The sequence below is a fragment of the Doryrhamphus excisus genome, chromosome 22 (genome assembly GCF_030265055.1).
Source record: "Doryrhamphus excisus isolate RoL2022-K1 chromosome 22, RoL_Dexc_1.0, whole genome shotgun sequence".
Taxonomy (NCBI): Eukaryota; Metazoa; Chordata; class Actinopteri; order Syngnathiformes; family Syngnathidae; genus Doryrhamphus; species Doryrhamphus excisus.
Window position 1 is genome coordinate 5,524,646 of NC_080487.1, and position 26,208 is coordinate 5,550,853.

At 41.7% G+C, this 26,208-nt stretch overlaps 2 protein-coding genes across 6 annotated transcripts; one reads left to right on the forward strand and one right to left on the reverse strand.

Annotated features, from left to right (window-relative positions):
- Positions 1-639: 639 nt before the first annotated feature.
- Positions 640-8,231, reverse strand: slc16a3b (solute carrier family 16 member 3b). Of its 2 annotated transcripts, none has more exons than XM_058061714.1 (7): positions 8,051-8,231; positions 7,607-7,684; positions 4,955-5,219; positions 4,737-4,880; positions 3,400-4,010; positions 3,150-3,330; positions 640-1,964 (listed from the first exon to the last, which is right to left on the reverse strand). In XM_058061714.1, exons 3-7 carry the CDS (start codon positions 5,175-5,177, stop codon positions 1,672-1,674), a joined length of 1,452 nt encoding a protein of 483 aa, XP_057917697.1. In that variant the 5' UTR covers positions 5,178-5,219; positions 7,607-7,684; positions 8,051-8,231; the 3' UTR covers positions 640-1,671. The 2 variants fall into 2 exon arrangements, with proteins under 2 accessions (XP_057917697.1, XP_057917696.1); XM_058061713.1 differs by having other exon boundaries at positions 8,034-8,231.
- A 139-nt stretch (positions 8,232-8,370) lies between these two features.
- LOC131110006 (coiled-coil domain-containing protein 57-like) lies at positions 8,371-26,127 on the forward strand. Of its 4 annotated transcripts, none has more exons than XM_058062645.1 (20): positions 8,371-8,515; positions 11,130-11,306; positions 12,273-12,395; positions 12,593-12,724; positions 12,916-13,024; positions 13,795-13,896; positions 14,521-14,678; positions 14,743-14,817; positions 16,166-16,366; positions 17,073-17,231; positions 17,291-17,453; positions 17,551-17,643; positions 18,947-19,199; positions 19,332-19,499; positions 20,980-21,062; positions 21,484-21,706; positions 22,898-22,998; positions 23,318-23,434; positions 24,619-24,757; positions 25,412-26,127. In XM_058062645.1, exons 2-20 carry the CDS (start codon positions 11,137-11,139, stop codon positions 25,603-25,605), a joined length of 2,763 nt encoding a protein of 920 aa, XP_057918628.1. In that variant the 5' UTR covers positions 8,371-8,515; positions 11,130-11,136; the 3' UTR covers positions 25,606-26,127. The 4 variants fall into 4 exon arrangements, 3 of the variants coding, with proteins under 3 accessions (XP_057918628.1, XP_057918627.1, XP_057918626.1); XM_058062644.1 differs by lacking the exon at positions 8,371-8,515 and adding an exon at positions 8,537-8,766; XM_058062643.1 differs by lacking the exon at positions 8,371-8,515 and adding an exon at positions 10,747-11,074.
- The last annotated feature ends 81 nt before the right edge of the window (positions 26,128-26,208 follow it).

Genomic DNA, 26,208 nt, shown 5'->3' on the forward strand with positions numbered 1-26,208 from the left:
TAGTAACGCTAGCCGTGATTAGCTTTCTTTTGGCTTCTATGTTTGTAACGCTAGCCGTGATTTGCCTTCTTTTGACTTCTATGTTTGTAACGCTAGCCGTGATTTGCCTTCTTTTGGCTTCTATGTTAGTAACGCTAGCCGTGATTAGCTTTCTTTTGGCTTCTATGTTTGTAACGCTAGCCGTGATTAGCTTTCTTTTGGCTTCTATGTTTGTAACGCTAGCCGTGATTAGCTTTCTTTTGGCTTCTATGTTTGTAACGCTAGCCGTGATTTGCTTTCTTTTGGCTTCTATGTTACTCAGTCTGGCCAGCGGCCACCAGCGACACGCGCACGTCTGCGTCTGGCGCCAAACGTACACTTCCAAGTCTATTTTTGATGACTCACTGACTAGTAGAAGAAACACCGGAAAACCGCGTCAGGTGTCAAAATAAACTTCCGCTTTTCAACAAAAGAAAAGGTTGAAAAATCTTGCGAGAAAAAAGTTGTACAAGAATTAAATTCATGAGAAAAAAGGTGTATAAGGAGAATAAAGTGTTAATTTACAGAAAAAGGTGTAAATGTACCACTTTGTTCTTGTAATATTACACCTTTTTTCACCTTTTTTAACTTTTAGCTTAGTCAATGCCATACACCTACCCATACCATGATTTCTTTATTAGAATATAGTGCAAGAAAGATACACTGTCACATGACTTGAGACAAAAATAGCATCATCACTATGTTGCATTTGTACGTACGTATGTACGTACTGATAAGCTATAATGACACTAGCGTTGTGCAATGACATCACAGCATGTTGCTTTTACACGAGTACAGTACTCTGCATCAAAGTACACAAATCACCACACTGTGCTTACGTCACATCAAGGAAAATTGCATCAGCTAAAGAAAATGCATGTGAAGTTGCAGCACAGCCAGTAGAAGTAGAGCTTCTTGGCTTGGGGGATGCTATAATGCCACATATTCCACTCTATAAGCCGCTAATTTCAACCCCACAGCTGTTTCCTGACTATATTCTTATCTCCTTTACATGACAATTTCTACTAAGGGGTCAAATACTGGCCGCTCAAGAGTGAACGTAGAAGTGGTGGCGCTCCCCATCACGAGCTATCGGTGCACTCACAACCAGCTTGTCAATCACATTAGGTCGTTTTATAGAACACTTAAGCTGTCATCTTATAAATAACACTAAACTCATCACACAGGAACTTAAAACTCAAATGGTATACCCCAGAAATGTATTAACATGGACCAAAAAAGCAACTCAAAGTTTCCCATCATGTGTTGAATCTGAGCAACACATGCTGCAATGACGTCAGCCTCTCTCTGCTCCGTCTATGTTTGCTCAAACCGAATGCATTATGGGAAAACTTTCAATGTTTTTTTTCATTCATTTGAAACTCGCATTCAAAAAAAGATCAGCAGTGGCGGCTCCGTAAGGAAAAAGCCCAAAGACACACAGGAATCTACGCTAAATGTCAATGTTTAGTGTTAGCTTTGCGTTTCTGGCCGTGAGATGTTGAGGGGATGTTTGTCGCGTGGCCAAATTGGGAGTTGATAAAGTGAGAGCAGCAGCAGATGGAAGCTAAAACATTTCAGCTCAAGTGTCTCAGGTACACACAAACAATGCCAATCATCGACCTGCGGTGTTTTTTGGTCCTCACGATGTCTTCATGGACACCCTTCATCCACTTCCTCCTGATCTTTTTTCTCCACTTCCTCCCCCGCATCCCCTGGCAAATGCAAATCAGCCACCTTCCCGTTCTCCTTTTCTCTCTGCTCCTCTCCTTCACGCGTCTCCTCCTTTGCAGCCGTGGTGCCCATTTCCAGCTGGCACAGGTCTTCCGCTTTGCTTTTCATGCACAGGAAGTTTCCCATGGCGATGACAATGGCCGACAGCGTGACCTCACAGCCCGCCAGCAGGAATACGTACATGTAGCGCTGTGTGGTGTCCAAGAGACGACCTGGCGGACAGGAGAAATAACATGACCTGTTTTGGCATCTTCATAGCAAATTGAAAACATTTCATTTACTTAAAAAAAAATGAACAAACTGCTAAGGAATAATAAAAACATCTACTTTTCACCGTTTGCAAATCAATAATCATTCTAACGTTTTAGAAGTACAGGCCACTGACACACCATGGGCAACACAATTTGTTTTTCCATGGACGCTGTTTAATGATTGACCGTTAATAACACGCTTAGTCACGATGGTGCATGTGCAGTACACCATTACGTTACATTACCACTAGACATGCACCATCATGCCAAACCTGCAGCCTCCAGAAACCAGACATCATCATAATAGCCCGAGCCGTCTCAGAGCATACGCCAGACAGGATTCAAGGTTTGATGTCGCTGTGTTTTCTTCCTTTGCGTCTGGGGTTAACGCTGACATCTGGTGGCGTTAGGCCCCCCGTATGTGTCTACCCATGAAAACAGCTAACGATGCTAACATGAGCATGCTAACCCCTAGCATGATAGCGGCAAGTGTTTATGTAAGTGTCTACCCATGAAAACAGCTAACATGAGCATGCTAACCCCTAGCATGATAGGGCCAAGTGTTTAGATAAGTGTCTATTCATGAAAACAGCTAACATGAGCACGCTAACCCCTAGCATGATAGCGGCAAGTGTTTATGTAAGTGTCTACCCATGAAAACAGCTAACATGAGCATGCTAACACCTAGCATGATAGCGCCAAGTGTTTATGTGTCTACCCATGAAAACAGCTAGCAATGCTAACATGAACATGCTAACCCCTAGCATGATAGCACTCAGTGTTTGTGTCTACCCATGAAAACAGCTAACAATGCTAACATGAGTATACTAATCCCTAGCATGATAGTGCCAAGTGTTAATGTAAGTGTCTGCCCATGAAAATAGGGTTTTCTCCAGGTACTTAGCATGCATGCTAGGTTAACTGGAGACTCCAAATTGTCCATAGGTATGAATGTGAGTGTAAATGGTTGTTTGTCTATATGTGCCCTGTGATTGGCTGGCGACCAGCCCAGGGTGTACCAAAGTCGGCACCCCCGCCACCCTAATGAGGATAAGCGGCATAGAGGATGGATGGATGGAAGTTTGGCCATGCTAATGTTAAAAAACAAGGAAAGTAAACAGGAAGAGGGGAACAGTATGCTCTTACCTGCCCCAGGAGGGCCCACGAGCACAGCCATCGCTTCCATCAGCAGCACAAGACCAATCGCACTGGAAAACTTTTCTGTCCCCACGATGGCCATAAGGACCTCAAACTGTAGCGCTCCCACCATGCCGTAAGATATGCCAAAGAAGATGCAGAACACCACCAGACCTGCGTAGGTGTTTGCCTGAAGTAGAGAAGAGGCATTCAACTAGGAATATGACCAATGCTGGAATGCAGAAGCTTTCATCTTCACCTGTGATCCAATGAGATCGGTACATCCGTTGAAGATCATCGCAAAACTGAAGAAGTAGACGCACCTGGGCCGTACCCACTCCATGCCTGCAATAACCCCCGACAGGGGACGGGCGAACATATCCACGAATCCCAGGATGGTGAGCAGCAGCGCAGAGGTCGTGTCCTCATAGCCGAGTCCTTTGGCGTAGTTGACCACAAAGACGGGCGGCACAAACAAGCCCAGCACCATAATGGAGGCAGCAACTGTATAAATGACAAATCCTCTATCTCGGAACACACTGAAGTCCAGCAGTTTCTTCTTGGGGTGGGGCGTCTTCTCCTCGTCTGTGCCAGTTAAAAGGCCGTCCTTTAGCTCTCTGGTTTTCTTTGGTGGCAAAAGCGGCCTCATGAGGGCAGCACAGGCACAGCAGTTGAGGAGTATTCCACCCAGTATGAGGAACCCGCCCCTCCAGCCGTACTGGTACTGCAGGATTTGACCCAGTGGGGAGAGACAGCACAGCGCCACCGGGCTGCCGGCCGCCGCCAGGCCGTTAGCCAAAGGGCGCTTCTCGCTGAAGTAGCGATTGAGCATGATCAGGGATGGCTGGAAGTTCAATGCAAGGCCCAAACCTGAGCAGACCAAACATGTGACAAGCATGACGGCCTTATCGGAAAACAATTTCACATGCATCTTCATCATCTTCCTGTTTCTCACCAACGCTTCGAGTGGCGGCATGTTTGATGAAGATGATTGAGTTGAAGATGGCGTCCGTGAAGGTTAAATGTTCGTTCATCCCTGTCATCATTTCTATGCATTGATATCATGCTATGGGTGTCAAGCTCATTCATTCATTCATTCATTCATTGCTTTGGCCAGCCAATCACAGGGCACATATAGTCAAACAACCATTCACACTCACATTCATACCTATGGACAATTTGGAGTGGCCAATTAACCTAGCATGTTTTTGGAATGTGGGAGGAAACCCACGCATGCACAGGGAGAACATGCAAACTCCACACAGAGATGGCTAAGGGTGGGATTGAGCTCGGGTCTCCTAGCTGTGAGGTCTGCGTGCTAACCACTCGACCGCCGTGCAACCTATCATCCTAAAAAAAAGTCCAAACACGTGTTTTGTGGTAACATTTCGGACCTAACTGCTGAGGACATCCATCCCGGGCGCAGTAATATACCATCGATTGTGAGCGCAAAAATCGATTGATTTGTGAGCTAACGATGGATCCATCTCGGGCGCGGCACTATCGATCGATCGCGCAGATCCATCGTTAGCGCGTAACATCATACCGTGAGCCTAGTATCGTGATCGTATCGGCAGATTCTTGCCGTGACCGTACCTGTGATGACGCCAACGCAAAGGTAGATGTGCACAATGCTGGTTGCAAAGGAAGCCAGAACCATCCCCAGCGAAGCGAAGAACCCTCCAACCATCATCACCGGTCTGCAGCCAAACTTGTTCACCATCACGCTGCAGAGAGGACCTACAGGGCACAGGTGTCAGCTTCCTGTGTGCATATTTAGGGTGACCATCCCCGCTGTATGGGTGCCTGCCTACCCGTGCCGTAGAGCATGGCAAGCAGGATGGACGACACCCAAGCCGTGTCGCTGTAGCCCACGTGGAACTCTTTTATCAGCTCCTTGAAGAAGACGCTGACAGCCTTGGGGAAGGCGTAGGAGAATCCAGTGATGACGAAGCAGCCGGCCAACACTGCCCAACCCCAGCCACCGTCTGGTGCCTTCACCCCAGTAGGTCCGTCGTCCACCACGGCCCCGCCCATGCTATTACCACTTGGACGGCTTTCAGGTGTGGCCAAATGAAGCTGCGAAAAGACATTTGTTCATGACGCAGGGGGTCTCAAACACGCGGCCCGCGGGCCAAATGTGGCCCGCAGGACACTAGTTTGAGACCCCCGCCTTGATATGAAAGTTTAATGTTAGTTTGATATGGATGCTGTATGGTATCATGTACCCAGAAAAAATGATTACGTTTGATTAATGTTCATGTTAAAGGTTAAATAACTGTTAATAGTTATCCTCCCTATCCGTGTGGAAGTGGTAAGTTTTTGGCTATTTAAGTTTAAAGGAAATAACTTGAAGGCTACCGTTTAGGTCGCTAGCTCTCTAGTTTGCGAGTTAGCATGTGTCTCAAGACCCTGCATTTGCGCAATATGTTGTAAATAAAAAAAGAGTATAAATGTGACTATAGTCGTGTTTTGTCATGTCTACAGGGCTCTAATAATGCTTTGGTCATTTTAATATGAAAAAAATAATTTGTCTACCCACCAACTACATGTGTTTTTTAAAAGTTTTTATTATTTGCCATTTTATTATTATTATTATATTTATTTATTACTAATTACTGATTACTGACAGCGTTTTCCTGATTATAGAGTCGCCACAGCAGATCTTTTTTGATCTGCATACTGATTTTGGCTTAAGCGCTTTATATTACAAGAGTTTTAAAAGCTTGTTTCTCTACTGGCACCCAGTGGCGACCTAGTGCATTGCAGTGGCTACTTAAAACATGCACAAAATACAGTATATACTGTATTGTACTGTACATACATATTCTGTCCTTTGGAATCACAGTACATTTGGATAGTCTTACATAAATTTTACATTTTAGATTTACAAAAATATGAAATAAGATATTGATATAGTATATTTTATTACATTATTAAATATTGCTTCATTTTACTGGAAAAATATTTGTACTGCATTGTCTGTATTTTCTGTATTATCACTTTTGTCATGTTTGTGGGGTTTTCCTTCCTGTGACGTAAGGCTGGGGTGTCCAAAGTGTGGCCCCAGGGCCATTTGCATCCCATGGCTGTTTTTTTTTTTAGCAAGAAAACTACAACCAAAAACATCTGAGGTGATTTTACAACAACAACAAAGTCAAAATATGAAGAGAATAAAGTTATAATCTAATGTGAAAAAGTCAGCATTTTATGAGAAAAACATGATATGAGGAAAAATATTAGCATAAGAAATTGTAATATGAAAAACTGAAAAAAAAATTTAACATGAGGTGCAGGAAAATAAATTAAAACATTAAAATTAAAACATTGAATAATTTTATTGTAGTTATGACACCATGTTAGAGAATACTTATACAAGGAATGCGTCGCTCGGGTCAATTTTCTCATGCAAAATGTGGGAATTGTTTTGGAATTGTTTCATATCTTCCAATAGATATGTCCAACGTCCTGCGTGAGCGGAACAGTTTGATACGGGGATGCTTTTTTTAGTGTGCAGGCCTCCTCGTGGACAAAGTTTGGCCGTGGCCCTACCTTTGGCCTTCGTGTTTTCATGCGCTATTTTGTCTGTCGACAGGACGTCAACACCAACGACCAGGATAATCTTTGGCAACGCACCATCGGCCATGACGGAACACATTTCATTTTGGAACACTTTCAAATGTCTTAGATTCTGTCAGAGATATTTGATGTGCCTTACTTTCTAACAACCCTCCCTTTTGACACCAAATGACATCATTACTACTATATACTGTATATACAGTACTGTATGTAGTAGTATGATGTGGATGTGCAGCCACAGGAAAAGATATTTGGAAGGGTAAGTTTGACTTCATCGCCACAGCAAAGTTCTTTGTCTCTACTGTCGCTGGGAGCCCAGTTAAGGAATACGTCGCCATGCCGGAGAGAAGCCACACGCTACTGGAGCATGGGAAGTATTTTTTTATTTCATTCATACAGTGGTACCTTGGGATAACTTGGGATAACTTGGGATACCTTGGAAGTGTTCCAACTCACGGGTGCTTTTTAGATGCAAGATGTCTTTTTTTTGCTTTGAACCGTCAGCTAAATATTGGCTTAGCTGAGCTATTTGGGGGCTAAATTTTTTTCTAAATGTGATTAATTATGCATTACCAATGGCCAAAATGTGATTAATTGTAGTTAAATATATCATTGTTTTGTTTTTTAAGGTGGAAAACACGATTGAATTAAAAATTACTCATGAATTTTTCAAAAACAGACGTTCAATAATGAGTTATTCACATATAATTTCAAATAATTCATTTTTTAACCGACATATTGGGTAGGAGACCTAAAAATATTGTATTGGTTTAGTGCTCATGAGACTAATATGGTGGTTACGTTACATTTGTAATGCTAGGTGTCTCATCATTAACAATACTAGCAACTACAAGGTAATAGTGGAGGGGGGGGGGGGCGACACTTACCTTACTCCGAGCCCAGCCACCTTAGCTCCGCCGCTGATTCACGACCCCCTTCTTTGCTCCCTCCGTTCTTGTTTCCTCCTTTTGAAAATTAAAAAAAAAGTCCGTTTCTTGTGATATATTTATAATATAACTCGTCTAATCTGGAGCAGTAGTATCAGCAGTGTTGTGGGACACTTGCTGTGTTACATTATATATGGACACGAGCGTGCGCGTGCGGGTGATGCATGCCGTGACGTCACACTGATGCTGCTCGTGCAACCCGGCTGGCGTACGTGAGGACGGAGGCGTTTCTCTCTCGCTCACTCTCTCTCTCTCTCCCTCAACTCCATCAACACACAATGTTACACCAATATTTCATCCTTATCCATTAAGCCAAGATAAACATACTATTCCAAATAATAAATGTTATACATGTTCTGGTCCATACCTGTATTTTCGTGTTACCTGTTGCTTCGCGGATGGCTTTGCTGCTCCGGACAACTAAAGTCAGCACATGGCGTCGACTAATTAAGATCATCAGAGAAAAAACGAAAAAACGAAGAAAATGTCACCGTATCTGGGGGGGGGGACTCCTCTGTCTCCTTGGGAGCCGCGTCCACGCAGTCCGGATCGACGTGCTTCCGTCCTTGTGTTGGCACTCTTGTGTCATAATTACATCATTCAACTGTTTACAAAATGTTTTAAAAAAATATAAATTTTCATTCATTTAATACATCTATGAGCAAGGGTTGTTTAATCAATATATTATGGACCTCCGCCATTGTTTTATTTTAAAGTAATGTTTTGGTTATGTAGGCTTTTATAGACCTGTAGATAGATGGATATCTTTGGAATGAAGTCACCCATTTGAATTTAGACACGCTCGGAACCATCTACACCTGCACATGTATCTAGACGGGAGGATTTAAGGTACGTGCTGTTGCTATGGAAACCCTTTACTCTCGGACGAAGCAGTCTCAAGCGAGTAAACAATTCAAAAACAAAACAAATAGTTATAATCCCCGCCAAGATTTCAGCGTCTCTTTGAACATTTATGTTATGTTTTAACTCATTGCTGTTCCAAGGCTGACACATTGGAGCCAAAGTGGCGGCTTTGATTGCATTTGTCCCCCCCCCGAGGACTTGAAATACTTTTTTACGGAGACAATTGCAGCTACACGGTAAAGTCAAATACGTTTTATTAGTTTTACGTGCTTGTGTATTTTAGTACTTGAACTACGGGTTTTCCACATTTCTATTGGTATTTCGTAATGAAGCTAGTTAGGCATATATGATACAGTCCGTACACACAAAAGACAGACGTGTTTCATAACTTAGTAGACAGCATGACGGAGGTATCCAAGGTGCAGCCTGGGGCCATTTGTTGACAGCAACTTGTCTTAGTGGGCCGTGACGAAAAGAGTAAAAAAGTTGAAATGATAATATCAATGGCAGTAATGAATACGCTGAAACATCGGTTAGTGTCCGCCCCAGGTAGCGTGTTTTTTGGTTAATGTCCAAAATAAATCCAACATTTTGCTAGCATTCTCTGGTTAGTGTACGCAATACACAACAACTTTATTGCCAGACGATCTTGTAAGATTAAAACGTGACAGGATTTCTCGTTCTAAAAGAAAATGTCTCTTTGCTGGCCAACATATATTGTGCATGCTGTCTGTTTTTCTTGTCTGTAGCTTCCAAACAGACAGGAAGAGCATGTTAGCATCGCTAGCATGCTAATATTGGCGTAGTGCAATTTGTAGTTGTTTTTAATGGTACTTTAAAGGTACTTATATTAACACTTAACACTTATCATGCCAGGTGTTAGCATGCTAACATTAGCATGTTATCATGTGTATACTAGCATTTTTTCATATTAGTATGCTAACACAATTATACTAACATGTTTAGAATTTTCAGAGGCAGGCGCCGATACAAACTATTATGCTAGGTGTTCGCATGTTAACATTAGCATTGTTAGCATTCAAACCCTTCCAAGGTATGTTTTCACAGTCATGGAATCTACTTACATAAAACAATAGTAAAAGCATACAAATGAGGAATGAAAACAATAAATAAACATTTAAGATTACTTTACCTTTAAGACAAGGTGTGGCAGGAACATCAACCACCACCACCTGCATGGTTTGCCATGAGTTATTTCTGGAATTCAATAGTATTTCCACCTTTTTAGTTAACATATGGGCCCTTGCACCTTCCATTTTAGGTTACTGAGGTGAGAAAGAGTATTGCAACAACATGGCCAAACAGGAAGGTGGCGTCTGTGTTGATCTTGCTCAAGAATGATGTCTTCATTGAAGGGGAAAGTAACCTTAAATGTTCATTTATCCATTCCATTCATCATGTATATGTCTTTTTATGTATTTTCAATTGTTTTGTGCATATTATTTATACCGTGAGTGGTTAGCGTGCAGGCCTCACAGCTAGGAGACCCAAGTTCAATCCCACCCTCGGCCATCTCTGTGTGGAGTTTGCATGTTCTCCCCGTGCATGCGTTGGTTTTCTCCGGGTACCTAGGCTTCCTCCCTCATTATGCTAGGTTAATTGGCGACTCCAAATTGTCCATAGGTATGAATGTGGGTGGGAATAGTTGTTTGTCTATATGTGCCCTGTGATTGCCTCCCGAAAACAGCTGGGATAGGCTCCAGCACCCCCGCGACCCTCTTGAATGAACGAATCAATATTATTTCTATCATTCTTGGAATAAGAATCCTCTCCATATACCCCAAATTGTCAATCCCTGACATAAAAACACAAATCAGACATGCAGGCTGCCTTTATATCTCTAACCTTTTAGCCTGTTGTAAGAAATATTAAATGCCAACGCCACCCCTGCATCCTTTGATTTTGTACTGGCTTGAGTTTCCTCACTGCAGGACAAATGAAAAGGTCTGCTATTTTATTCTATGTGCTATCCACCAATGAATATACCCACCTACGTATCCACCTAGCGGTTCCTGATACATTGGAGTTGACCAATGCAAATGTCCTTATGTTATTCTGAACACCACATAGACAGGAGACCTAAGTTAAACAAAGTCGTATATTTAGGCTGATTAGAAATGAATTGTAGAAATAACATGTCTTAAAAGGATCCTGAGTACTTTCCACTGTATGAATACAGGATGTCCCGAGTTTAAATTAATTATGTTAGCTCTAGGAACATTTGGGTTTGTCATCAACAGAGGTATATGTCTCATCTTTTATTCCGTCTGGAATTGCATGCATCTTTAGTTTGAACACCACCCTTTTGTTTGTCAGAACGTGACAGAAGTGTTTGTTTCCCTGGTATGTCCGACTGCATTGTTTAATCAGCCAGTAAAGTCACGTTCAAACTGGGTAGGACAGCTTTTGCCTGTGTAGACCGCATTTAGAGGTGAAAACAACATGACAATCAAAGAGTTGTCTATGGGTCTATGGTGTTATGCAGAGGGCAATAGACGTCATGAAGAAAAGAAGATGCTGAATGTGTGTATATATTGCAGTATGTCCAAGCTGTATAATAACACATGTGTCCTTTTAGGTTTCAGATGCTGAGTGTTGCAGAAACCAAAATGCAGGCAATTGGTTACAGCGGACTTGAAGACCTGGAGGCCCAGGCAGCCAATAAAGAGAGAGAATGGAAGGATCTCCAGGCTAGAAGGATTCATCTATTGGAGGATTCTCTCAGAAAGGCAGAAGAGGAGTGTCTATCTCTCAGGTGTCGACATCTCAACTTAAGATAAATATAGTCATTTCAATTATTTTTCTTTCATGTTATCCCTTTAAACATGACCATGCTTCCATTTGGCTCTTATTGTGAAGACAAAAGACAAGAATGACTTGGCTAATGTCGGACCAGTATGTCATGTAATCCTGCAATATGTAATCCTGATGCACCAACAATCAAATTGCTGAGAAAAGCTTTCATTTATTGGGAATATGTCTTTAAATGGCCCAGGATTTAAGAGGTTAAATATCCTGTTTATACAATGTGACAGCAGTATGAACTCCTCTAGTGTTCATATTTCCTCACCAAGCAGTCACAGCATTGGACCCTACACACACACAACCACTTCTATTTGCAAAGGTTTTGAAATGTCTCTCAATAGTATCTAGCCTTTAGCGCAATACAATGGACCTTTGTGGACTGTCAAGAGTTGCAAGACAAGTATATACAGTATTTATACACACACGTTGTTGTTGTCTCATTTATGAACTTAAAGCAAAATGCACTTTTTGCATGAAATTTTTTATTATTAAGACAGAATATAAATCCAAAACTACACAACCCAGAATGAAAACATGATTGAAAAGTTCTGGAAAAGTTTATAAAGGTATTTCTAAAGCATTGGGACTCCAGCTAACCACAGTGAGAGCCATTATCTACAAATGGTGAAAACAGTGAACCTTCCTAGGAGTGGCCAGCCAGCCAAAATGACTCCCAAGTGCGCAGTGACGACCCATCCAAGAAGTGCAGGCCTCACTTACCTTAGTTAAGGTCAGAGTTCATGGGCCCACCATAAGAAAGACACTGGGCTAAAACAGACCTCCAAGACCAAAGCCACTGTTGAACAAAAAGAACATTAAGGCTGGTAAACCATCTTGATGATCCCCCAAAAGTAGCACAGTGCAATTTTGGAAATTTTGTGTGGTTGTTATTATGATCATAATGTTTGGTGTTAAGACAGCAGAACCAGAAGCTGAAGGAGGACTTTCAGTACAACCTAAGCATCCTGGAGGAACGAGACAGAGAGCTGGAGCGATACGATGCCATCTCCTCCAAGGCTGTAACCATGGAGATGAACAGGTACAACAAAAACCACACATCCAAGTCAATATTTGTAAAATTGCACTAGAATGGAGCAAACTGTCTGGCCACAAAAAAAAAGCCATAGAAAAGCTCATATAGAATATTACACAGCCCAAGGAGACACCGTACTGCAGAAGCACCAGGACCTAATGTTGTAGCCCCGAGCAACTGTGTAATTCTACCCTCATTGACAGGCAGGAGGAGCTGAGTCGGCTCCAAATTCAGGTTGCCATACTGCAGGCCAAAGACGCTGAGGCGAGACAGCAGCAGCTTAGCAGCCAGAACAAATCTGCTCAACACAAGCTGCAGTTGGAAGAGCTCACGCAGTAAGACTGAGAACACAACCATGTACAAAAATACCCAAATCCACCGTTTATCCAGCATGAACTTGTTAATGTTCTTGTTAATGTTAATGTCACATGACTTCACATCTTCATCGCTTGTTTGCTCTGCTTTGAGAGAAGAATCCCTCAAGCGGTGTGTTTTAAATGTGTGTGTGTGTGTGACTGGATGGAAGATTTATGACAGGTAAAATTCAAAAGCACATGGAGGAACACGACAGAGTGAAATTGGAGTTGCAGCACAGAATACAAGACCTTGAAGGAGAACTAACCCGACACAGACAGGTGAATGGACCCATTGGAGTAGAGTAGCCCCACCAAAAGCCCTGCAGAACCCCACCACATAAACACATAGCGATGTTTAGTGTCCGTATTTAATGTCCACATGTGTGTGTGTGTGTTTGATCAAACACTGAAATTGATCTGCATTCATCATCATCATTGTCGGAGGTTGTGGGAATTTTAGCATTCATTTGAAACCAAGTTAATTCCACAGTCAGTGCTTGCAGCGTGAAATTGTGATTTTTGCCTTTAATTTGTTAATAATCAGAATAAAACACTTGTAGACATTTTTATCGGCAAACATATTTGTGAAGAAATCAGTGATACAATCATTCCTCGTTTGACAGCGGGATGAGTCCATTTCCAAACCTTCTAAATATGTTTTTTCCACATTATTAGAGCCCTCTAAACATGAAATAACACCCCTATAATCATTGGCGTATAGCATTTGGAGAGTTCCTTGTTGATCCTTTTTATTACTTCATCTCTCTGTACACTACTAACTGCAGCAGCTGCTGTATTGTCTCATCAATGTAACAATAGTGACACCTAGTGACCAGTGTAGAATACTACACATCACACCATGTTTATTAATGCATCCTTTGAATGCCTTATATTTGTATTTGAGGCCATTTTACCGTTTCTATGCTCAGAAATGATTAATTAGTCAACTAGTAAACATTTCTCTATTTGGAGAAATACATCATAGACTGAAAAAATACAAAATAGACTGAAAAAATTCATGTTGAACATGTCTGTCCTCTGGTTACCAGGAGATGACAACAGCCATGGACAAAGAGTTACGAGAGAAAGGACATGAGTTCAACTTGAAGCTGGATGAAATGCATGCAGTGCTGCTGTCTAAGGATCTCAAGGTACAATAACAATAAAATAAGTACCATCGATTCTGCTGCATAAGCTTCACCCATTACATTTAGAGGAAATACAGATTTGTTCATATATAACCTGCCCTGGACTATAGTACACACAGTCATAAATTGGTATATTATGGCGTGTGCAACACTAAACTCATCACACAGCCACTTAACACTCAAAAGGTACCTCGAAAATGTACACATATCGAACCAATATGAGTTTACAATGAAAAATACGTTCAAAATTTGCCTTGATTGATTGGTGCTGCGGCAATGCTGTCCACCAGAGGGAGCCAGAGGGAGGCGGACATCACTGCAGCACCCCGGCAGGCACCAAAGATGAAATTCATGATGGACAAACCTAAAAACATGTTTTGTTTTCCATTTAAAACTCATATCTGTACTTATTTGTATGTTTCTTCGGTACTCCTTTTGGCGTATTAAGTTGCTGTATGATGAGTTTAGTGTTCTTTGTACAACAACACCACAAGTTAAACCATTATATTGAGGCTTACAGCATTTAAAGCAATAGTAGTAGTTGAAAGGTAAAGGAGATTAGAATAAATAAGATAGACTACTGCTCATGGTATCTAATATATCTCTTTTACGTCTCTGCGTGTGTAGATGAAGCTTCTGTCAAAAGAGAATGAAATTCAGAGTCAGGCCAAAGTGGAAGCCAAGGAGGTGCTCAAAGCATCCGAGGAGGTCTTCAAGCAGTTACAAGCTCAGCTGCAACAAAAGGAGCGGGTGATGGAGGATGTCACCACAGTCAAAGATGTCAGGTATGCCTCTCCAGCCGCTGTGTGCGTGTCAAACATGGGTGGTTGTGACGGCCTTCTCTGGCAGGATAAAGGAGCTAGAGGACAAGCTGAAGCAGATGCAGAACAAGCTGAAGAAGAAGGAGGCTGACCACATAAGGAAGTGAGGAAGCCACCTCTTTGTTGTTTGCAAACTAGCTGTTGTGTGCAACAATGAGTGCAATTTCTACTTAAATCAAGGCTAAAATGTTGGAACGCAGACACGATGGCTTCAAAACAGAGGCCTCATATTGCTTCATCTAAATCAGGGGTCTCAAACTCAATTTACTTGGGGGCCACTGGAGCTCGGGTCTGGGTGAGACTGGGCCGCATCAGGTTTTCCAAAAAAACAAAACAAAACAAAAAAAAAAATTAAAAACTTCGCTTTGGTTCCAATTTTCTACAAGAAAAGCTCTGATAAAACATTCCACTGTTCTCAAATATCTTACTTTTTATTTTTCTACACAAAATAAGATGAAAAATAAATAAACAAATCAAGAATAAAGAAAATGAATTAATCAGTAATAAATAAATAAATAAATATAATAATAATAATAAAACAGCAAATAATAAAAACTTGTAAACCTGTAGACATGACAAAACACGACTATAGTCACATTTATACTTTTTTTATTTACAACATATTGCGCAACTGCAGGGTCTTGAGACACATGCTAACTCGCAAACTAGAGAGCTAGCGACCTAAACGGTAGCCTTCAAGTTATTTCCTTTAAACTTAAATAGCCAAAAACTTACCACTTCCACACGGATAGGGAGGATAACAATTAACAGTTATTTAACCTTTAACATGAACATTAATCAAACGTAATAATTTTTTCTGGGTACATGATACCATACAGCATCCATATCAAACATTAAACTTTCATATCAAGGTGGGGGCCTCAAACTAGTGTCCTGCGGGCTACACCGGGGGCTCCACACACTTCTCCCTGACCCCTCTCCGCCCTGGTTCTCCTGAACTCCAGGCCAGCTAGCCAGCTTCTAAAAATGGGCCATGGAGCGCACACTTCTACCTACCTGTATGTCTGATGCTTTAACCCAGTCTTGTGTGACCTGCCTCAAGGTCACATGGTTGAAAGCCAGCAATAGGACGTGTCTAGGCGGTGATCATTTATTCAACAAACTAATAGCCTTATCTTATCTTCTTTACATGGCAGCGTGTTATTTCTGTCTCTACATGGTCACGTTGACAATTTTATCATCTGTTTTTTATGATGAGCGTTTGTGAAATGTAACTGGAGGAGCCATTACAGTCGGCGAGGCTTTTTGTGTGTACACGTGTGCACGTGTTTGTGTCAGTGCGTCAATTATCAGCCAATCCACACAGACACAGTTGCAGTTAATTATCGCAATGTCCATGTAGAGACGTGACCTCAATAAGCTGACCAACGCAAAACGAGGAAAAAACTAATGTTTTAACTGTTCTTGTTATCAACCGTGACCTTGTGAAGAAACAAGGACATGGTCCAGGCCCTGAAGGAGAAGGAGAAGCAGCTGGACGCTCGCTGTCAGGCCCACAGAGAGCAGCTACAGAAAGCTGAGGAGCGCATGGTCAAACTGCAGGAAGACATGGAGGTCACGTCCACTCAGGCTCACTCGGCACACAAAGACATGCAAATGGCCTTGGACGAGAAAAATGGCACAATAAAAAGGTGGGACACTCTCATGACATGAAGACCAGAACACTGTCAGCAGACAGCTGCCGCTGTTCCATGATGGTGCTGAGCAATAATGGTTTCAAAATATTACACATTACACCGACATATCAGACATTCATTTTCATTATTAGCATTATTAGCATTATTATTAGAGCTCTGTAGACATGACAAAACACGACTATAGTCACATTTATACTCTTTTTATTTACAACATATTGCGCAACTGCAGGGTCTTGAGACACATGCTAACTCGCAAACTAGAGAGCTAGCGACCTAAACGGTAGCCTTCAAGTTATTTCCTTTAAACTTAAATAGACAAAAACTTACCACTTCCACACGGATAGGGAGGATAACTATTAACAGTTATTTAACCTTTAACATGAACATTAATCAAACGTAATAATATTTTCTGGGTACATGATACCATACAGCATCCATATCAAACTTAAACTTTCATATCAAGGCGGGGGCCTCAAACTAGTGTTCTGCGGGCCACATTTGGACCACAGTGGACTGGAGGAGTTGTTCAATGTAGACCAGGGGCGTCAAACTCAGGCCACGGGTGTAGTATAGTAAATAGTAGCTAATATGGCCCGATTCCACCAAAATGCCACATGAGCACTTCCACATAGGTAAGTAAGCGGCCACGCCCCTTTTATATTTTTCATCCCGGTGTTTATTGTCATGTGTGATTTGAAAGGCTCCGCCTGGAAGTGGATGCAAGCCAGACTGCCTGCCAGAGTTACATGAGCCAAGCCTCCAGCGAGATGGTCGCCAAGGATGCGGAGTTGATGAGCTTGCGGGAAAACAACGACAAACTTAAAGCCGAACTGGAGCGGAGCACGGAGGACATAAATAGGTGCGATATTTGGTCTCATTTATGACTTCAGAGTAGTTGGAATGTTTGTGTGCTGTCAGATACAAACAGGATGTGAGCGCCGGTTTGAAAAGAGAGGCGGATCTGGAGGAGTCACGAGTTCAGGTGGAACTGGAGTGGCAGAGGCGCTATGATGTTGCAGAGGCTAAATACTACCTGGCTAATGAGCAGCTTATTCAGGATTTGACCCGGGCCAGAGACCAGGTTAGCATCTGCAACATTTGCAATGTGCAAAACGGTAAAACGGTTGTGATGCGCAGACTCATCCGCCCCCTTGGTTCGATATATTTCCCTTTATCAGGCAAAGGCGGAGCTCAGTGAAAAAGAAGCGGCGCTGCAAGGCCTGACCGCCTTCATTCCTTCTGTGGAAAAGGAGCAAGACAAAACATCGCAGGTAAGACATCATGCACCATGTTCTTATACTTACATAAACTTATCGATCCAGGACGCTGTATGTACTTGTTAGGTCACACGTTTGCAGTACTTCCCTTTGCACCTCATACCCTTCAGTTCATGTACTCTGCATTCAGGCCCGTCCAGTTTTAGGCAATGGCCTTTTTGCACCAGCACCCTGAGGGTATACTGGCCTTTCAGTCTGGCTCTCTGCCCCGCTACACTGCCAGTCAACTTCTAACATCTTTGGCACCTTAAATAACAGTTTCCCACAGGACTGCAATCTATTTGTGGCCCTGGTTGGTTGGGGGACAGGGTGATGTACTGACATAATCATCAAATTTGCATAATTGGCCATCTTGTCCATTTATTTGTAGTGGTCCAAAAGTCATTTATTGGAAAACAATTGAAGGCTGCAAATCAAGACATCAAATTGCTTATATTGTACAATTATGATTTTTTTTTATCTTAAATTAATAATACAATATAAATAACTATTTTTTTAACTAAATGTGTAAATGTTAATATGTTAATATACTACTGTAAAAGATACAGTAGTATCTGTTTTTTGGTTAACATCCAAAATGTTGCCTTGGTTTACATGCTCTGGTTAGCATGTTGTGTTATTAATACACCGCGTGAATCCAACTGTGTTCTTAATGAATTCTTCTTTTTATCACAAAACGTCCTGTTAGCATCCTTAGCTTGCTAACAAAATGGCAACCACTAGCGTGTTGCATAAAGAAAATCAATCAATCAGTAATAAATAAATAAATATAATAATAATAATAATAATAAAACAGCAAATAATTAAAAATTAAGAAACCACATATAGTTGGTGGGTAGACAAATTATTTTTTTCAGATTAAAATGAACAAAGCATTATTAGAGCCCTGTAGACATGACAAAACACGACTATAGTCACATTTATACTCTTTTTATTTACAACATATTGCGCAAATGCAGGGTCTTGAGACACATGCTAACTCGCAAACTAGAGAGCTAGAGACCTAAACGGTAGCCTTCAAGTTATTTCCTTTAAACTTAAAAAGCCAAAAACTTACCACTTCCACACGGATAGGGAGGATAACTATTAACAGTTATTTAACCTTTAACATGAACATTAATCAAACGTAATAATTTTTTCTGGGTACATGATACCATACAGCATCCATATCAAACTTGCGCGGGCCGCACTAACATTAAACTTTCATATCAAGGCGGGGGCCTCAAACTAGTGTCCTGCGGGCCACATTTGACCAGGACAGTCCTGGTCCCTAGTAGTCAGTATTATGTATTTGCAGGACCTCATGTCAAAGACCGACGATGCAGCATCTGAGAAGATACGCTCCCTGATGGAGCAGAACAGCATGTTGCGAGCTGTGGTTTCCCAGATGAGAAAAGACATGGAGGACCTTAGTGCTCTCCGACCACATCGACAGACCTCCTCTACCGATGCATTGAAACCCCCCACCGTTGTGTCCATCACCTCCGCAACTGACCCCCCTGCCAAGCATTCTGACATCTCTGCCAACACCGCCCCAGCAGTTTTATCAGGTCTCTTTCACAGAAGTATAAATGATGATCTTCAAAGGTTACCCAGAGGCTCCAGCCAGCCAAACAAACATGAATCATACCGTGTTGGTGAACAAACAACACCAACCTTTCTGACCGGTTTCTCTTTTCCAGACTACACTGAGGCTCTGAAGCAGGAGGTGAGCCTGTTGAAGGCTCAATGCGGACAGCTTGAGAGGAAGCTGCAAGGTGTTTCAGGGCTCTCCAGCCAAGTTCCTGCTGAATCCCTGGCCCACATATCTACAGAGAAACCACATCCTCACAACCAGGAATCCAAGACAGGTAGTTTTCAGTGTAATATTAAGGCTTGCATCTGAAGTCACGGCATTTTATGGCATCTTCATTTCTCATTTGATGGAACTGTGTTGGAATTTAGGCCAAACTGGGGGCAAATCATCTGGAATATGGAACTATACCATTCAATTCAGACATGATGGGACTCAGAAGAAACATAACAAGATGGGACATGACAGACTTAGAGAAAACTCCCTTGTGTGAAAAAGTGATGCCTTTAAAGTTGCAGGAAATCCTGGAGGTCAGATGTCAGCAGATGTCATGAGACCTCCAAGTCAGTGATGAGAGGAATATGACTGCACTGTCAATTGTATTGATTGCGAGATGGGGTAGCATTGCGTGCATCTTTGTTCTGGCTGCTGAGTACAATATAGCTAAGTTAGCAATAACTTCATTTAAAAAAAAACAACAAAAACTGCAAATTTCCCCACTGAGGGACGAATAAAGGCTGACTAGCCGAGGTCATTTTCAGCCGGCATATGCTCCAGCTCACCTGTCACCCGACTGACGATAGGCACTAGAGAAAATGATCTTATTTTTAACTTAACCTTGCCATTACAGTTACAATGGGACATAGGCTGGAACACATTGTGTTTGACCTTTAAGCATCCACTGTATAAAGCATAGTGTGTGTTTCAATATCCTGGGTCATTGAACCTGCAGCTGTGCCATTTAGTCTTTCATAGCCAAGCCCATGCAGGCTAATATTGGTATCAAGCTCAGGCCTTTCACTCGTGCTCTCCAAAGTACGGCCAGGGGGCCATGTAAGGCACGTAGCTAATTTTTTGTTGGCCCTGTAAGAGAAAGCGAGAGACAGAAGGAGGGAGGGAGAGAAAGAGAGGTAGGTGGAGTATTATAGGTTATCACATGGTTTGTCTGGTATCAGGCCAGACCTTCGGTCTCGGGCTGATACTGACACTTGGGGGCATGATACTGGGCCTGATACCAGACAAACTATGTGATGATCTTATTATCACATACTATTTAATCATGATCTTATTATCACATACTATTTAATCAAAAGACCATTTTGTTTCCAGAAAATGTTCAGTTTATTACATGTATTATATCTAAACAGTGGAAACACAATAATTGCAAAAATATTTCAACAATAATATGTCTTATCTTATCAATGTCTGACAATTAAAGTTCCATTAATCAAGTTTGGGTTTTTTGGTGACTGGAGAAGCACTAGGCACTAAGTACTCGTGCGCTGTTCTCTGATTGGTTGTTTCACGGGCACGATACCAGAGCAGTGCGCTCTGAGTGGACCGCTACGGGGGCTGATACTGGACATGGTTGAACTCGATATTTTATCAGTATCACTGCCCTGGGCTCTGACACAGTATCATTTCAGCATTTTCCCGTATCATTCATGGGCGGTTTCTAGGGTACAGGGTTAATTAATACTGTAGTATGTGATAAAAAAAAATATATCATCATCTTCACTGAGACTTTGCATCCTCAGGTCCGTGTCTGGAGAAACATGCAGGCTCCACTTTTTGGAGGACGCGGGTTCTGAGAGGGCTGCATGCTGACCCCACAGATCAGGTACTGGAAGAATGAAGTATTATGAATGAACTATATACATCACTATATATATCTAACTATATATATAACACTATATATATCACTATATTGACACTATGGTACCCATTATGTCATTGGATGGTCATATCACCTCGTAATTTAATTTAATTTAATTTAATTTAATTTAATTTAATTTAATAAAAAAAAAACTAAACTATTGAAACTTATGAAAGCAGGAAGTGAACAAATGTAACAGTTACTGATTGTAAAAGTACCAGATGGAGGGGTAGGATTTAATAAGCTTTGCTTCTTCCTACTCCTTTTGGACATGTGGAACTGTGAACCGATTATGGGATGCACTCAATTGTAATCTGATGCATGTTCAAATGAAATAAAACCATTACTATTAACTGTGACTGCCTTTCTTGCTCTGGTGGAACAGGTCCAGGATGAGAACCTGTACCTGTGGCGGCAGCAGCACGCCGCCTCGTCTCTGATGACTGACGTTGCATGTGGGAATGTTGAGAGCATTAGAAGGAAGATTACGCTGGTGCACGCCAGGCTGAGGCAGGCAGTGGCGTACATTGCCCATCTGAGCAGGGAGAAGCAACAGCTCATTCGGATGGGCAACTGCCTCCGTGCCCGCATCGCCGCTGATGGACGGGGTACAGTAAGAAAGTCACATTCAGTCACGTATTCACACGTATTTGCTTCTAAACAAAAACATTATCGGATCTGTCAGTCTTAAAGCCTCCTAATCCTTGTACTCCACAACTCATGTGGTCTCTTATGGATCATTATTTCTGGAACAAGGGTTTCACACTCCTGTGCACATTTATTCCAGCTTTACAAATGGACTTTTCAAGTTATCCCTATGATTCAACCATAAGATTCCACAGCCATTTCAAGTCAAATGATCCATCACTTTATTTAGCTATAAGCAGGGGTGCCAAACTCAATTTGCTTGGGGGCCACTGGAGCTAGGGTCTGGGTGAGACTGGGCCGCATCAGGTTTTCAAAAAAAACAAAAAAAACAAAAAAAAACGCATTTATTAAAAACAGAAAAATATACAAACTTTTTCATTGCTTTGGTTCCGATTTTCTACAATAAAAGCTCTGATAAAACATTCCACTGTTCTCAAATATCTTACTTTTTATTTTTCTGCACAGAATAAGATTAAAAATAAACAAATCAAGGATAAAGAAAATCAATCAATCAGTAATAAATAAATAAATATAATTATAATAATAAAACAGCAAATAATAAAAACTTAAGAAACCACATATAGTTGGTGGGTAGACAAATTATTTTTTTCAGATTAAAATGAACAAAGCATTATTAGAGCCCTGTAGACATGACAAAACACGACTATAGTCACATTTATACTCTTTTTATTTACAACATATTGCGCAACTGCAGGGTCTTGAGACACATGCTAACTCCAAACTAGAGAGCTAGCGACCTAAACGGTAGCCTTCAAGTTATTTCCTTTAAACCTAAATAGCCAAAAACTTACCACTTCCACACGGATAGGGAGGATAACTATTAACAGTTATTTAACCTTTAACATGAACATTAATCAAACGTAATCATTTTTTCTGGGTACATGATACCATACAGCATCCATATCAAACTTGCGCGGGCCGCACTAACATTAAACTTTCATATCAAGGCGGGGGCCTCAAACTAGTGTCTGTGTGTTTGAGACCCCTGATCTAAAGGCTTTTATCATTCGTATAAGCTATTAGTAAAAGTCAAGTTGTTATTTGTTGTTCCTACAAGTTTGATAAGTGCCAAGATGCTGTATAGTAAGTAGTGTACAGATCTGGAGTCAGCCCTGTTGTGTGTCATACAGATGTAGTTGAAGAAAAGAAGGATTGTGTTCCAATGGAAGAAGGACATCAACATGATCGGCTTTCTGCTGTGGAGCAACTACAGTACAAGCTCACCACACAGGTACAGGCCCTTCAGGTACTCTACAGGTCTTCCTTCATTGCCAATAAGCCAACAGTGCCATCAGGTGGTCCACTGCCACATACACGAACGTCATGGCTTTGAAGGACCAACACATGCCTGTTCAAAATGTAACAAAAAGTTGAACATGAAGAAGAATTGCACATAGAAATAGTGAAGTTGATAGTAATCTATAGTTTATTCTTCAAATACAGTACATATACCTTCTTAGCATATTGTCAAGATCAGATGTTGGTTGTGTTTTCTACCACTAGAGGTCGCAGTGGTCCACTCGTCCACGTTGTATGCTCTTGTCTCCTAGGAGCTTCAGTATGCTGTAAGACAAATGGCTTACAGGGCGTCTGAGAGGGCAGGTCCTACCGTGGAAGGAGCTGGCGACCTTTGGTCCAGAGGGCCCAATACCCCTGATGGGTCTGGGGTAATAATTTCACTGTCTATGCCAAGGAGTGCCAGTTTGAAAATCACTGTGCCATAATCAACAGTAGGCTAAAACAATGTAAAATTACGGTATGACATTTCCAACACACCTGGAATTTTATTCCATACAGGCCACATGCAGGACTATTTAAAGATATTTATTTCTGTTTCAAAGTATGAATGGATCCCATTTCAAAACACTGCTTTCAGTAAGTCACTGAAAACATATTGTACTGGGAAAGTAACAAAACAAATACTACAGTGCACCAAAAACATTTATGGGCTATACTACTTGTCCTTGGATACGATCCATGCCGGCCGGGATAATGGTTTGGATTTCCAAACTCATTTACACGTACAAACTCCTGGAAAAGGCGGCATGGCGGTCTAGTGGTTAGCGCGCAGACCTCACAGCTAGGATGACCAGGGTTCAATTCCACCCTCGGCCATCTCGTGCATGTGTGGGTTTTCTCCGGGTACTCCGGTTTCCTCCCACATTCCAAAAACATGCTAGGTTAATTGGCGACTCCAAATTGTCCATAGGTATGAATGTGAGTGTGAATGGTTGTTTGTCTATATAAATAAATAAATATAATAATAATAATAATAAAACGGCAAATAATAAAAACTTAAGAAACCACATATAGTTGGTGGGTAGACAAATTATTTTTTGCCAGATTAAAATGAACAAAGCATTATTAGAGCCCTGTAGACATGACAAAACACGACTATGGTCACATTTATTCTCTTTTTATTTACAACATATTGCGCAACTGCAGGGTCTTGAGACACATGCTAACTCGCAAACTAGAGAGCTAGCGACCTAAACGGTAGCCTTCAAGTTATTTCCTTTAAACTTAAATCACAAAAAACTTACCACTTCCACACAGATAGGGAGGATAACTATTAACAGTTATTTAACCTTTAACATGAACATTAATCAAATGTAATAATTTTTTCTGGGTACATGATACCATACAGCATCCATATCAAACATTAAACTTTCATATCAAGGCGGGGGCCGCGTGTTTGAGACCCCTGGCTTAGAGTGATGAAAGTGGATTTGAGCTTCCTGTGTAGTCATTTTTATGAACAAAAACAACAGATATACTGTATATAGATATGTATATACTGTACATGTGCAACACATACAGCTTCATTTAAACCTCGCTTCTTTTTTCTCAGACATGCAAAGTGTCAGACCAAAGTCCTGCAGTCTCGTTGGAGGTGAAGATGGCGTCTGGTTCGGAGGACTCGCTCCCATCGTTGAAAGAGATTTGGGAAATACTCGACCATGGACTCAGCTCATCTCTACACTCGGAGGGTAACCGTACTACTGTCTTCATTTTGTATTTTGCATGGTTGGATCTCAATGAGGTTCTACGTACAGCTTTTAAACGTTAAAAGAAGAAATGGGAGTGAGACCAAAACAAATTAGAGAAAGCAAACAAGCATTTGAGTTTGAGATCTTCATTCATTCTCGTGGTTAGAGCGCAGACCTCACAGCTAGGAGACCAGGGTTCAATTCCACCCTCGGGCATCTCTGTGTGGAGTTTGCATGTTCTCCCCGTGCATGAGTGGGTACTCTCCGGGTACTCCGGTTTCCTCCCACATTCCAAAAACATGCTAGGTTAATTGGCGACTCCAAATTGTCCATAGGTATGAATGTGAGTGTGAATGGTTGTTTGTCTATATGTGCCCTGTGATTGGCTGGCCACCAGTCCAGGGTGTACCCCACCTCTCGCCCGAAGACAGCTTGGATACGCTCCAGCACCCCCGTGACCCTCATGTTGGAAAAAGCGGTAGAAAATGAATGAATGAATATCCTTGGAGTATCCTTTCATTTTGCGGTGTGCGTCCCAGGCTCTTGGCCCAGGCTCTTGGCCCAGGCTCTTGGCCTAGGCTCTTGGCTTGAGAAGAGCTTGGACAGCCCTGGTCTAGTACTTGACTGTGATGCCACCCCTACGTCTGCATCAAGGTGAAAGCCATCCGAGCAGGACCAGAGCAACTCAGCCTGGCGGTTCTGGAGTCACGGTTGCAGGGACCAGCGCGCCCATCCACAGACGTCCTTCAGCCGAACTCCAGCAGAGGAAGAACCCTTCCAAAGCACCATCCAAGAACTTGAGACACAAAGCCCCTGATAGGATCAGGAACTATAATGTTAAAGACTGACGTATATCCATACAGTAAATACATCATTGTGTCATCCGTCTGGCTGCGGGTGTGAGGTGAAGTTTAAGAATTTGGAGGTAGTCCTCCTTCATGATGCCATTCCAACTTTTCTTTCATGTTTTCTTCATATTTTTTAATTTTCAATTCTCTTTCATGTATTTCACTTTTTCAGTTTTTCACATTTTATGTTCAGGTGAGTTGTAATTGACTTGTGGGAATGGTTGTTTGTCTATATGTACCCTGTGATTGGCTGGCCACCAGTCCAGGGTGGACCCCGCCTCTCGCGCCAAGACAGCTGGGATAGGCTCCAGCATGGATGGATGGATGGATCTGAAACATTTAAGTGTGACAAACATGCATAAAAAGTGAAGTTGCTTTTTCACAGCAATGTATAATCAAGTACAGGTACACTCAAAAATAGTAATTGAACTTAAATGATGTGGCGTCTTTGAACGCAACCCCTCATTGCTCATGACAACACGGTTTCAAAGTGTGATTAAAATGTTGTGCTACTCATGTTCACACATGTCTGGCATATTTTAGCTTCATCATATTGTTCATTTATAGCTCTTAATACATACAAATACTATGTATATAATGTCA